This window comes from Citrus sinensis, chromosome 3, assembly GCF_022201045.2.
Source record: "Citrus sinensis cultivar Valencia sweet orange chromosome 3, DVS_A1.0, whole genome shotgun sequence".
NCBI classification, from domain to species: Eukaryota; Viridiplantae; Streptophyta; class Magnoliopsida; order Sapindales; family Rutaceae; genus Citrus; species Citrus sinensis.
Window position 1 is genome coordinate 3,772,609 of NC_068558.1, and position 12,654 is coordinate 3,785,262.

At 34.1% G+C, this 12,654-nt stretch overlaps 1 protein-coding gene across 3 annotated transcripts; it reads left to right on the top strand.

The window, feature by feature from the left end:
* The first annotated feature begins 570 nt into the window (after window positions 1-570).
* Window positions 571-4,737, top strand: LOC102630950 (E3 ubiquitin-protein ligase RGLG2-like). 3 transcript variants are annotated; one of them, XM_025099318.2, is made up of 13 exons: window positions 571-837; window positions 925-1,009; window positions 1,585-1,850; window positions 2,268-2,352; window positions 2,433-2,573; window positions 2,677-2,790; window positions 2,898-2,995; window positions 3,408-3,487; window positions 3,566-3,671; window positions 3,772-3,899; window positions 3,996-4,170; window positions 4,294-4,350; window positions 4,430-4,737. In XM_025099318.2, exons 3-13 carry the CDS (start codon window positions 1,608-1,610, stop codon window positions 4,508-4,510), a joined length of 1,308 nt encoding a protein of 435 aa, XP_024955086.2. In that variant the 5' UTR covers window positions 571-837; window positions 925-1,009; window positions 1,585-1,607; the 3' UTR covers window positions 4,511-4,737. The 3 variants fall into 3 exon arrangements, with proteins under 3 accessions (XP_024955086.2, XP_006476915.2, XP_006476916.3); XM_006476852.4 differs by lacking the exon at window positions 925-1,009 and having other exon boundaries at window positions 580-837; XM_006476853.3 differs by lacking the exons at window positions 571-837; window positions 925-1,009 and adding an exon at window positions 1,350-1,492.
* The last annotated feature ends 7,917 nt before the right edge of the window (window positions 4,738-12,654 follow it).

Sequence of the window (12,654 nt, forward strand, 5' to 3'; positions counted from 1 at the left end):
AAGCGACTTTAATAAATTTTGAGTTGCTTTCAACTCGAACGACAATAATGTCTATCTAAACTATTCATTCCACTACCAATCATTTTGCCTATATTTATATATGATCCATATATACATATTTCATTTCAAAGAAACACGAAAATGACGGCAAACGAGATACTATCAAATGAGAGATAGAGATAATACTACATATTTTATTGTAAAAAGAAAAGGATGTTCATTTATATTTATTATCATAAGTTTTATTTAAGATTGAACATATATATCTTAAAAATTACAGTATTAAAATATTTAATAAATATTAATGACTGTAATTTAAAAATTAATTTAATTTAATTTATCATTAATAAAATAAAAAATTTATAATATCTTAACTCTTTTTTTTTAAAAAAAAAAATATGTTCACTACTGTAGAGAGTATGGTTACAAAAGGAGATTTTAATTTTTAAGGAGAAACAAAAATTGAAAAAATTGGAAAATCGGTTGAATGGATTGAGCTTGAGAGGCGTGGGGTTCGGTAGATGCCCTAGCAAGTTGAGTGGAGAGTACGGGCGTCACAATCAAGAGAGACAAATTATCGGATTATTTATTATCTTTAAGAAAGCTAAAAAAATGAGGGAAAGTTCCAAGAAACGAGCGACAGCAGCAGTAACTCCCCAAAGTCACTTTTACTTTGCAACTACTTTTCACCATTACAAATACAATACTGTCAATACAGCACAAGGACTCATCCGCCATCTGAATTCTGAACTGACGACACCAACTTCACCGCCATCTTCTTCTTAAGCCAAGCACAAGAATTGAAGATGTTGCTGAAACTGAACAGTTTTTGCTAAGGTATGCTAAACCAATCATTCCTGTACGGTTATTATCAAATGCTTTCTCTCAGATTTTCACTTTATGTTTCTTTGTTGCTAAATTTAGTACTAGACAAAATTGGTTGCTGGGTCTGCGAATGCTGGTGAAGATCTGACCTTTTTTGCAGTCTTGAGTGATTTTGCATTGAAGGGCTTGCTCTTTTTTTTTTTTTTTTTGGGTTGGGACTTTGGGACTATTTTCCCTAGTTCATTTTCAATTTTAATCTTATTTGTTCTACTATGACTTTTGGAAATTATGTATTTGTGGGAGAAAAATTCCAAACTTTATCTGTTGTTCTTAATGACACCTAGACTTTACAAAGTTTTGACTGGCTTTTAAAATTTTTGGATAATTATGGAATTAAAGATGCATTTTCATATTGTGGTCACGCTTCAAGTCTTTGATTTCTTTCTTTTTCCAAATTGTCATTGTTTTTCTTGTTGGCCGCACATTTTTGGATATTTGCAATATAAAATATATATTCCTAAGCATCTAATTGGATTTTTCCAATTTGGTGAATAGTGCATGGAAAAATTTAGAAAAATTTCCAGTTAACGGCACACGATGGAGTACTTTCAGTTAGTTCAGTTGTCACTAATTGTGCTTTATCTTTATCATTGCGAGTTCTCTTTTGGTCAACTTGGGTTCAGAACGTTGAATTTGCTTAAGGTCTTTACAGTTATGGTCAATTCACTTAGTTTTTTTCATATTGGTTGGATGTTGCAGAATATCTGTTGGTTATAGAGTTGATGGGTGGGATAATTTCAAAACGGGAAAGTTCTCGGCAGCCTTCATTTGGGTCTAGTTCATATTCATGGAATCATCACAATTATCCGCAGCAGCCACCATATGGTCAACCAAGTCAAGAGTATGCCCCACAACAGTATTATGCCACTCCATCTCAAAGCTACAGTGGTCGGGCCCCAGAGTCGACGAGGAAGCTGGAGAGGAAGTACTCCAAGATAGATGATAACTATCATAGCCTGGAGCAGGTATGGTTATATTCTAATTTTCTCAGTAAAGTAGTATAGTTCCTGGTATCAGCAGCATGCACAGCTTCCACAAAATATGCAGAAAATGCTCTTTAGGAGGATGTGTTTTAAGCACTCACTTGATTGAGAGTTGTGTACTACCATTTCAGACATTAAAGTTGTTTCAAGGTACTAAACATCAACAAAGTATGAAGGGATTTTGTTGTTCTTCTTTCATCTTCAATATGTTTTGGCTTACTGTTTTTCAAGAAGATTGTATTACTGATGGACTTCATGGATTCCCTAACTTATCATGTCGTTGTTCCTGGAAAATGAAATATATATACTGTTTGCTGATGGCAGTTTATCATTGGTAGTGCTTTCACTTTTTCTTTTCTTCAACCAAATTCACAACGTTGAATTTGTCTTCACCTGCAGGTTACAGATGCTTTGGCACGTGCTGGGCTAGAGTCATCAAATCTCATTGTTGGTATTGATTTCACAAAGAGCAATGAGTGGACTGGTTGGACCTTGTCTGGATTCATATTATAAGTACTTTTTTCCACATTATCAGGAAATATTACTAACCTGGTCTGTTAATAGGTGCAAGATCATTTCAGCGGAGAAGTCTACATCACATTGGTGATGATCAGAATCCCTACGAACAAGCAATATCAATTATTGGAAAAACATTGTCTTCCTTTGATGAGGATAACTTAATTCCATGTTTTGGTTTTGGAGATGGTATTCCTCCCCCCCACCCCCCTTATTTAAGTGCTTTTGCTTCGACTTGTTATGTTATGGCTAGTTGGTAGTTTGTTTTAAAATCTATTCTATGAATTGGCAGCTTCAACACATGATCAAGAAGTGTTCAGTTTTTATCCGGACGAAAAGTTTTGTAATGGATTTGAAGAAGTGTTGAGACGATATAGAGAATTGGTCCCTCACCTACGACTTGCAGGTTGCAATTTGATTCAATTCCTTCCGTTTTCTTCCTGCTTTTGTTCTCTTTATGATTTTTTATTCAATTTTTTTTTGCCTTTTGGGTGTTTCCTTTGTTCTTTACAGGACCAACATCTTTTGCCCCCATTATTGAAATGGCCATCACTATTGTTGAGCACAGTGGGGGCCAGTACCATGTCTTAGTGATAATAGCTGATGGGCAGGTACAGCGTCTCTGTTCTATGATCCTTAATTATGGTTGAAAAACTATAATCTACTGTCATGAGCTTTACAACTGAGGCATTTTTCTTAGTTTAAAAACTGATATGATTTGAGGTTTCCGATTTTGAGTATCAGGCAAAACATAGTTCTACTACGAGCAAGGAAAGTAGATGTTTAAAGTTTGTAAATTTGTTTCAATGACATTCTAAATGGAATAATGAACGAAAAACTTGGATGAATTCATTGTCACTAAATACCCATTAGTTTGTGCTGCGTAGTTATAATTGTTAGAGAGAGTTTTTGAAAATGTAAATTTTTTTGCTGCTGGGTATAAAAGTGCAATTACATCCAGCTTCCTGGCTCTTCTTTCAACTTCAAACTCTTTATGCTATAACTGAAACCGTGGGTTGGCAGGTGACCAGAAGTGTTGATACTGAGCATGGCCAATTAAGCTCACAGGAAAAGAAAACTGTTGAAGCAATTGTTAAAGCGAGGTGAATGTCCAGTTTGCATTCTTCTATGGTGATCCTTTTCTTTCCAAATCCCTTTCCAACATGTTTGTTGTTTTCCAGTGAGTACCCCTTGTCGATTATATTAGTTGGGGTAGGAGATGGGCCATGGGACATGATGAGGGAATTTGATGATAACATTCCTGCTCGAGCATTTGATAATTTTCAGGTAAGTATATCCTGGTAGCATGAGATTTGATATTTTCTGCGATTCTACCGCTTGTATCTTTGCCTTAGTTGAGAAATCCTTGTTACTTTCCCTTCTGTAGTTTGTAAATTTTACAGAAATTATGTCAAAGAATGTTGACCGATCCAGAAAAGAAGCTGAATTTGCTCTCGCAGCCTTAATGGAGATACCTTCTCAGTACAAAGCCGCACTAGAATTTAATATATTGGGGTAATGGTTTCACTATTCTATCACTCATGATGTTTTTCCTACTGTCTCCAAGGGCTAATTTCACTGCTATTTGTTTGATTTTTTCATATCAATCAGTGCTCAAAGAGGGAAGGCTGTTGACAGGGTCTCCCTACCCCCTCCTCAGTATGGTGCAGCTTCTCAAAACACTCCAAAAACTTCACGGTCAAGTAGCTTTCGTCCAAGTGCTCCTGCAGGTCATGAAAGAGTTGTTGGCACAGCTCCACCTGCTAGTTCTACTTCTGATAATCATGTACTTTCATTCTTCCCTTATATTACCAATAATCAATCATTTTATCTGACAGAAAATTGAATATCTTAAATCTATTAAAGTGTTAAATAGTATCTTGAACCTTTCTTAATGTATTTCTGATAGGTTTGTCCTATATGCCTTACCGATCCAAAGGATATGGCCTTTGGTTGTGGTCATCAGGTAAAATAGTTGTGCATTCCTTAGCGTTCTTATTGAAGAATAGTGGCTACCGTGTGCTTATGAATCTATTAATTTGCAGACTTGCTGTGGGTGTGGACAAGATCTAGATTTATGCCCCATTTGCCGGAGCTTCATCCAAACCAGAATAAAACTCTACTAAATGGCATCTTCTTGTCTGTATTTTTTTTTATAATGCTGTTGACTTATTCAGAGACTGTAAGTTATTACCAAGTCCCTTTGGCTGGGGATCTTGCTGTTGGATGACTGGGTGCCGTATCAGATATTCATGTATCCCATGGCTCCGCAGATAGAGGTACCCATCATGATGTGTGTATAGTTCTGGTTGTTGCTTCTTTATGAGAATGTTCTTGATTCATCGTCTATTAATTTGATGAGCCATACAAAGTAATAGCATTTAGTGGCCACACAATAGCTGTGTCTGCATCGTTGGCAACATAATCTTTGTTGACCATCATGTTAGTTAATTGTAAATGTAATTATCACTCTCTTTCAGTTTGCCTTTAAAATTTTCCAATCATGATCATTCTTCTTCAGCCGGGTCAAAATAGAGAAACGTGATGGCTGGCCGTGTTGATTTGGAGTTGAAGTTTTGAATATCAATTCACTACTGATTCTGAACTGACCAAGAATTAGAATGTGATGGCATAAGACAAAATCATGTCACTTCTTGATGTTAATTATTTATCCGACACCAGCACGTACCAAACTTTTGAAGCTTAGTAGCTTGCTTTGTTTGCATTTACAATCGAGTATTGTCTGTCTGTGGAGTTGGAAGAGCAACGTGCTGCAAAGAATCTTTGGGATGTCGGACATGTCCCGGTACTTTCGTTTGCCATCAGCCAAGAAACATATGCATAAAGCCATAAACTCGTAAATTGCTTAGAATGGATGGATTGATCTTCGCTGAACAAGTGGGGCACTAATCTTACACGTAAAGCTTCAAGCTGCATCAACTCAGCTCACAAGAAGATCCATTTGCGGATATATTTACTGCATTTTAGGATTAACACGTCCGTTGAATGCATGGTTTTCTGATCCGCTTGAACCAAATATGAGCGTCTAAATAAAAAAGAATCCACTTACCTCACCAGTCTCTTAACTCACAGCACAATTATTTCTTTCTCATTCTCAAAAATGCCGGGCAAGGAACGCTTGCGTTTTCTTATCAAATTCACGGCCACCGCCTTCTTATTATCTCTGCATTCGGTTTACTCTCTGCGAGTTTAAGGGAATCTCCAAATGGACAAAGGAAAATGGCAGCTCCTTCTCAACAACACCGGTGTTGTAGCCATGCATATGGCATTAACTCACCTCAACACTGTCATAATGTTTGATCAAGCGGGTGTCGGCCAATCGGGATACAGGCTACGTCACCGATTCAATGGAACAAGCCTAGTGTCTTCGAAGACTGGTCTTGTTATGCACATTTTGTCGAGTACAACATTTTAGGCAACAAAATTAGGCCTCTAAGGTTTGACACCGATTCATGGTGCTCCTCGGGTTCTTTCTTGAGCAATGGGACACTTCTACAAAGTGGTGGACATGGCATCACGCAGGATAAGATATTTCAGGCCCTGTGAAAATGGCCACTACAATTGGAAACAGTTAAAATGGTTACTGTCTGATGCTCGCTGGTATGCTTCGAATCAAATATTGCCTGCCGCGAATGATCGGGTGATCCTTGTAGGCGGAAGAGGGTCATTCATTTACGAATTTGTGCCTAAGCTGTCATCTAGCTCTAGCGACAAGTCTTTTCTCTTTCATTCTTGCAACGTACTTATGAAAGGAATGCTAGTGGAAACAACCTCTATCCCTTCACCTTTTCTCGGATGGCAATTTGTTCATTTTTGCCAATCGGGATTCAATCCTTTTCAATTACAAACGCAACAAGGTGGTCAAGACCTTTCCTTGAATTTCAGGGTATGGATCAAGAAACTGCCCAAGCTCAGGCTCATCGGTACTTCTCTGTTTAGACCACTCAAACAATTTTAGGAAAGTGAAAGTCATGGTGTGTGGAGGTGCAGCCGCAGGGGCTTACAGAGTTGCAGCACAAGGGAGATTCTTGAAAGGACTAAGCTCTTGTGGGACAATGGTGCTCACTCGAAACAAACACGTTTGGAAAATGGAACACATGCCAGAGCCCCGTCTCTTAAATAACATGTTGATTCTCCCAACTGGCCATATCCTGATCATCAACGGTGCTAAACGAGGTAGTGCTGGATGGAACAATGCTGCTAGCCTGTCTTTCCGACCATACCTCTACAAGCCAAGGAAAACATTAGGCAAGGTTTTCAGTTCTAGCCTCCACAAAAATAGCTAAATTGTATCACTCATCTGCTATATTTTTACCTGACGGTAGGGTCTTATGTTGTGTTTATTTTCTGGAGTGGGAGTGAAGAGTGTGGATTTTTCACTCCAGTGTTTACTTCAACTAATTAAGGAAGGATTGGGAATCCCACTCCGTGGGCCCCACTCATTTTTGGAGTGGGGAGTGGGAGTGGGACTCCTATGGGGAGAGGTGGGAGTGCGATCCCTTTTCTATCTTTTTTTTAATTTAATTTAATTTAATTTGATTTAATATTTTATATTTAATAAAATAAATAATATTATATTTATTTAAATATTATTATTATATTTAACTAAATAATAATTTGCATTGATTATAGTTAAAATTACTTAAAAATAATATTATTATATTAATAGAGAATTAATAAATATTACTATATGCTATCTTTATTTAATAATATAATATTATTATATTTATTTTAAAAATAATAGTACTTTATTTATTTAATATTAATAATTAATAATAATAAATAGTTTATTCTAAGAAAATATTAATTTTGTACTAAATAATATTATATTAATAAATAATAAATTTAATATAATTATATTAAATAAAATAAAGTTTCATTTTATATTTACCCTTCTTTTTATTAAATTTACTATAATTATATTTAATAAATATTTAAATAATATTATTATATTTAACTAAATAATAATTGGGTTTGATTCTAAGTTTAATTTACTTAAAAATAATATTATTATATTAATAGAGAATTAATAATATTATTATATACCATCTTTATTTGAAAATATAATATTATTATATTTATTTAAAAATTATAGTATTATATTTATTTAATATTAATAATTAATACTAATAAATAGTTTATTCTAAGAAAATATTAATTTCAACTATGTTAATAGTAAAAATATTTCATTTATATTGCCCTTATCAACAATTTTTAATTTATATAATTAAAATTAAAATTAATAAAAATTGTGATGGTCATAATTAAGAATATTAATTATTATTATAAATTTACAAATATAATAAAATAAATATTTATTCATTAAATATATTTTTATTAACTTTGTAATTAAAAATTATTATTCTTTAAATAAGGATAAAATTCTAATTTGAAACTATTTACTCCCAATCTAAGACAAAGTAAACACATAAATTGGATTCTGATCTTCATTCCATGCTTCAATTCTAGTGCAAGTAAACAACTTACTCTCAATCCCGCTCCACACTCCCAATTATAGGATTCATACTCCTCAGGATTTCTACTACAATCCAAAAAGTAAACGCTACCTTAATTGTTGGTGGTAATCCTAACTATAGGTATACTTTCAGCAACGTGGCCTACCCAACTGAACTAAGGCTACAAGGACTTGTCCTCCATTATATGGATAGGCGACACCATAACCTAAGGCCACTTAACGTGTCAATAAACTGTTACAGCAGCTTGAATAGTGGTGTTAAGTACGGAGGAGAGTTTAGTGTTGACTTTTGGCTAGAAAGGAGGTCAAGCAATTATGTTGAGTTCACTGCATATGAACCTCCATTCACAACGCACTCTGTTTCGATGAATCAAAGGATGTTTAGGCCGAGGTGTGAGGGCTCAAAGTGAATGAGTGAGTGCGGTTTTGGAGGCCCCTTCTTCTTCTAATGTTGCACCTCCTGGTTATTACATGCTAAGTGTTGTCAATTGGGGTATTCCCAGCGTATCTCAGTAGGTTAGGTTCTTGCAAGCCCGAGTCATTGTCCCTTTTAAGTATAGTTTTCATTTCCTCATATAGTTATTGATAATAAAGAATATTTTGTATTTTAATTATACATTATAATGTAGATGACTAAGCAATTAATCGATTTTTATTGTACTATCTTTCTATATGGTCGCGTTAAATTAATGAACGCAGCACTTGTGATCACTTTGCATCATCAAGACAGAATTTAGCAATTAAAATTCTGAGAAGTTCAAGCATGGAAGGAATCTTTATTTTTAATTAACTACTTGTTTGGTGTAATGGTTTGACCTATTTAATGGTCATAAATATTTATTTTAATTTCATAATTTTTGTTGTTTTTTTTAAAGTAAAGTTTTTAAAAATTAAATATGTATTTTGTCCCTATTAACAAAAAAAACTTAAATTTTAGGTTTTTGACAATTTCATTCATTTATTTCATAACATAACTTTTAAAAATACATTTAAATTCCGTGTTAAGTTGATTTTTTTGCTAACCTTTTAGGAATATACATTGGGTAGTTATTAAATAAAAATATAAAATTAATTAAATCTTATATATTGTTATACATACACATATGGTAAAATATTATGAAGAGTTGAGTATAAATCAACTCAACCTTGAATCTAAATATTTTGAAAATTTATTTATTAATATTTTAACAATTTCTAATAAAAACTTTATTAACAACTAAATAATTAATTTTTTTAAAAATAAAAACTCTATTATTAAAAATTTTACTTAAATAAATTTTATTTAAAAATGTATACTAAACGGAGGGACCGATATGATGATTGGTTTAGGTAGGGCGGCCGGCCTACTACGGGCACCTGTAGGGATTAGTGCGTGAGACCGCGATCCACAAAAGCATGGGACTCACCCTTTACTTGGGAATAAAGAGGGGAAACATAGCATGTCACAAGAGCGAGGCGAGTAGGGCCTACTGCGAGAGGGACGCCTCGCGGGCGTAAGTTTTGGTGTTAAGTAGTTGACATACGTCCACTTAATCATAAATAACACATCAGAGTCGGTGACGGGGACCCAATAGGCAATAGCTAGGGAGAAACTAGACCCGACAATTTTTGTTGCCCTTGTGGTACCACATTGACAGTTGCCATTACTCAGTAATCGGGTCATCAGCTACCACTTAAAGCATTTATGGCTGTTTCTAGCTCAATTGAATTTTCCGAATAGATCTACGATATTCATCACTCAAATAAGTTGCAAAGGTGATTCAATACAGATAGTTGCAACTAAATATATGAAAAACTATTGGACTGCTTTTGTTCCAAGGAGTTGTCGGCTAGGATTATGCAGCACTTAAATTGTGCCGAACGCATTACTCATAAATAAACTACATAAAAGGTCAATATATAATATTTTTTCCAAACGTTTTCGTTAATAATTCACTTCATCAAACACTCGCGCTGCTGGACATGATCTTTGAATCCATTTCTACAAATAGTAAATAAATCATCAGTAAATTATTAAAATACCCATGCACTTATTATTGATAAACGTAACAGTGCTCGAATGCATACAATGTAATAGAAATTAGATCAACATGCTTTCAATGGTATTATGACCTTATTTGATATTGAGGTACTGTAGTTTTTATGTTGGAGCTGCTATATAAAAAATTTGTAATTATGTAATAAAAACTGATAGTATGTAGTAAATATAATTTTTAAATAATAATTTTTATAAAATTGGTAAATATATAACAAATTTTTCATCATACAAGTACAAAATTAAATTAACATAGTTTTTAAATTACAGCAACTAGTGTTTACCAAACACTTTAGTACTATAACTTAGGTTATAGCTTTCGAACCTCAATCTCAAACAGACCTTATATAATATACAAATTTATTAAGATTTTATTTTATATTAAGGTATTGTACCTTTTAAGTTACAACTGTTTTGAAAAATGTATAATAAATATAATATTTAAATAATAATTAACTAATATAGTAAATTATTATAAGTCTTTTCATTATATAAGTTCAAATCCGTTTAGTTTCCAAATCACAAAAGTAAGTGTTACCAAACACTTGAGTGACCAAATGAGATGTAAGACAAGCGCTGGCATTTTCTATACATTTACTTGAAACTAGGTTTTTTATTCTATTTCGTTTGCCACATACCGTTACCTAACAATTCAGCTCCCTGGGTTACCTTTAATACGTCCAACTAGTTTCGGTAACTTTTTCATGCATTTTCATTTGAAATTAAACAAAAAAATGTATTATTGTAATTATTATAAGACTATATATCCACATCTCGTGAAGATAACCTAAAAGCAAATCACCACTGCTTCCTACAAGCGTCGGCGTGTGTCTTTTTGTGTGTGTGTGTGTAAAGATATATTATGCTCTCTTTAATATATGTATGGTTGATATAAAAACTCTGTTTAATATATATATGTATGGTTGATATAACAAGCACAAATTAATGCCTCAGAAATGGCTTCAGTTTCCAAGTTCTCATATCAAAGACTGAGATATGATTATGGATGGTTGTTTGGTCAAGAAGCTGAAGAAACGGCTTTCGGAAAGAAAAGGAAGTCATCGAGGTTTCGGAAGTTTACAGTTAGGAGGCGACCGAAGCTTCGGATTCCAGGCTTGAGAAGGTTCTTGAAAAAGAGAATAAGGTTCTTCTCTAAAGTTAAAGTTTCATGGAAAAGGGCTATCAAGAGATTGAAGAATGGTCAAGTTCATTTAAATGATCTTTTTGGTGGAAATTATCTTCTTATGCAAGTCAACGTCCCTACTTCTCTCAGTCTCAGCTGTGGACAAAGAGCTTTCGTGCCGTAGAGCTACTCTCCCGGAAAAAAATTGCTTCTAATCAATCTTCATCCTAGCTAGTTAATTGAATTTACATCAATTTTACTATACATGTGGTATGTATCTTTTTATATCACTATCTGTAGATCAGTTTACAAACATATTCACGCACACACGCGCACACATTCATGAATCATTAAGAACCACAGCTTGAATGTTGTTGGGGAATTAACTAAATTTGTATAATTGTATTTATTGTATATGCCATTTCTTTCCTATTAAATGATGTTATATTTAATATATCTGTCTTTCAGGTTTTTTTTTTTTTCGCTTTCTTTTCCCCTTAAACTAGTAAAACAAATGGAAGATAAGAGCCAGGCATACATAGATATGAATTAACTTTGCATTTATTGCTTTGCTGCGGCGTTAATTGAGGGATATATATTTGCATTTGTTTGCTAAGTTTTTCGGAATGTCATAGAATTTGCTACTGCATCTTCCAGAGCATTCGCTCTCCTGGCTTAATCAAATCCAAAGAAGGAATTTCCAAATAGACAATTCGTTGTTTGTTTACTGCCTCGTCAAGTTTTTACTCCCGAAAATTGTATGTTGGTCGTTTGTTTGAAATTCTTAGTCATAAAAGTCACGTCGGCAATAGGTATGGAAAGAGGAAGTCCTGTCGTTTCTTGGTAGACGACATGTACCGTCCCGTTCGAATGGAAATCATAAGTAACTGGACTGGGTGTATCTTCAGAGCGCAGAAATAGCCTGCACAGCAGAGAATTAACATGTATTACATTTGATTGATTAATGCTTCTTATGAGTTGAAGCGAATGAAAAAGGAGAAGTTTTTCTATAGTAACTAATTAAGACTCTTTCGTTCGGAAGATAGTATTTGACTCTAAAATTTTATCATATTTGTTGGTGACTTGTTGAATTTTCACGATGTACTATTAGATGTGGCCTAGGACGATTGTTACTCGTTTTGCATATCACAAACAAATTCTATATTGTGAATTCAAAAATTATTCCTTTAAAAAAAAAAACTAGAGTAATTTTGCATTGCGCTATTGGAAGCAAAAGATTAGAGTTCGAACCCTACTCTGTAGGCGCAGAAAAAATTGAGTTATCATGAGGTCAAATAATAAAAAATAAAACTCATTTAATCCAAAATCATCATTTTTGTTCTGGTACAAGGGGAGCCTAGATCGCGGCTAGGCTAAACAAAACGAGCAAAAGCCGTCCCTAGTCCATCATTGAACAAAACAGAATGCACTCCCATGGGGGGAGAATGAAAAATATGGCACCCGAGTGGGAGATTGAGAGCCATTCCGGCAAGGAAGTCGGCAGCACAATTCGCTCTCGATACACATGCTTCACTGATATTTGACAATCTCTGTTTAGTAGATCTTTAATGCCCCATAACAAAGATGAAATACCACTACGGTTTGCTTCGGAAGA

What these genes read in the sequence shown, in the direction of transcription:
- LOC102630950 (XM_006476853.3), top strand. Translation starts at nt 1,423, where the DNA reads ATGGAGTACTTTCAGTTAGTTCAGTTGTCACTAATTGTGCTTTATCTT. An exon ending in CCCTCACCTACGACTTGCAG is followed by an intron (nt 2,791 to 2,897) that starts GTTGCAATTTGA and finishes TGTTCTTTACAG; the next exon opens with GACCAACATCTTTTGCCCCC. An exon ending in CTAGAATTTAATATATTGGG is followed by an intron (nt 3,900 to 3,995) that starts GTAATGGTTTCA and finishes CATATCAATCAG; the next exon opens with TGCTCAAAGAGGGAAGGCTG.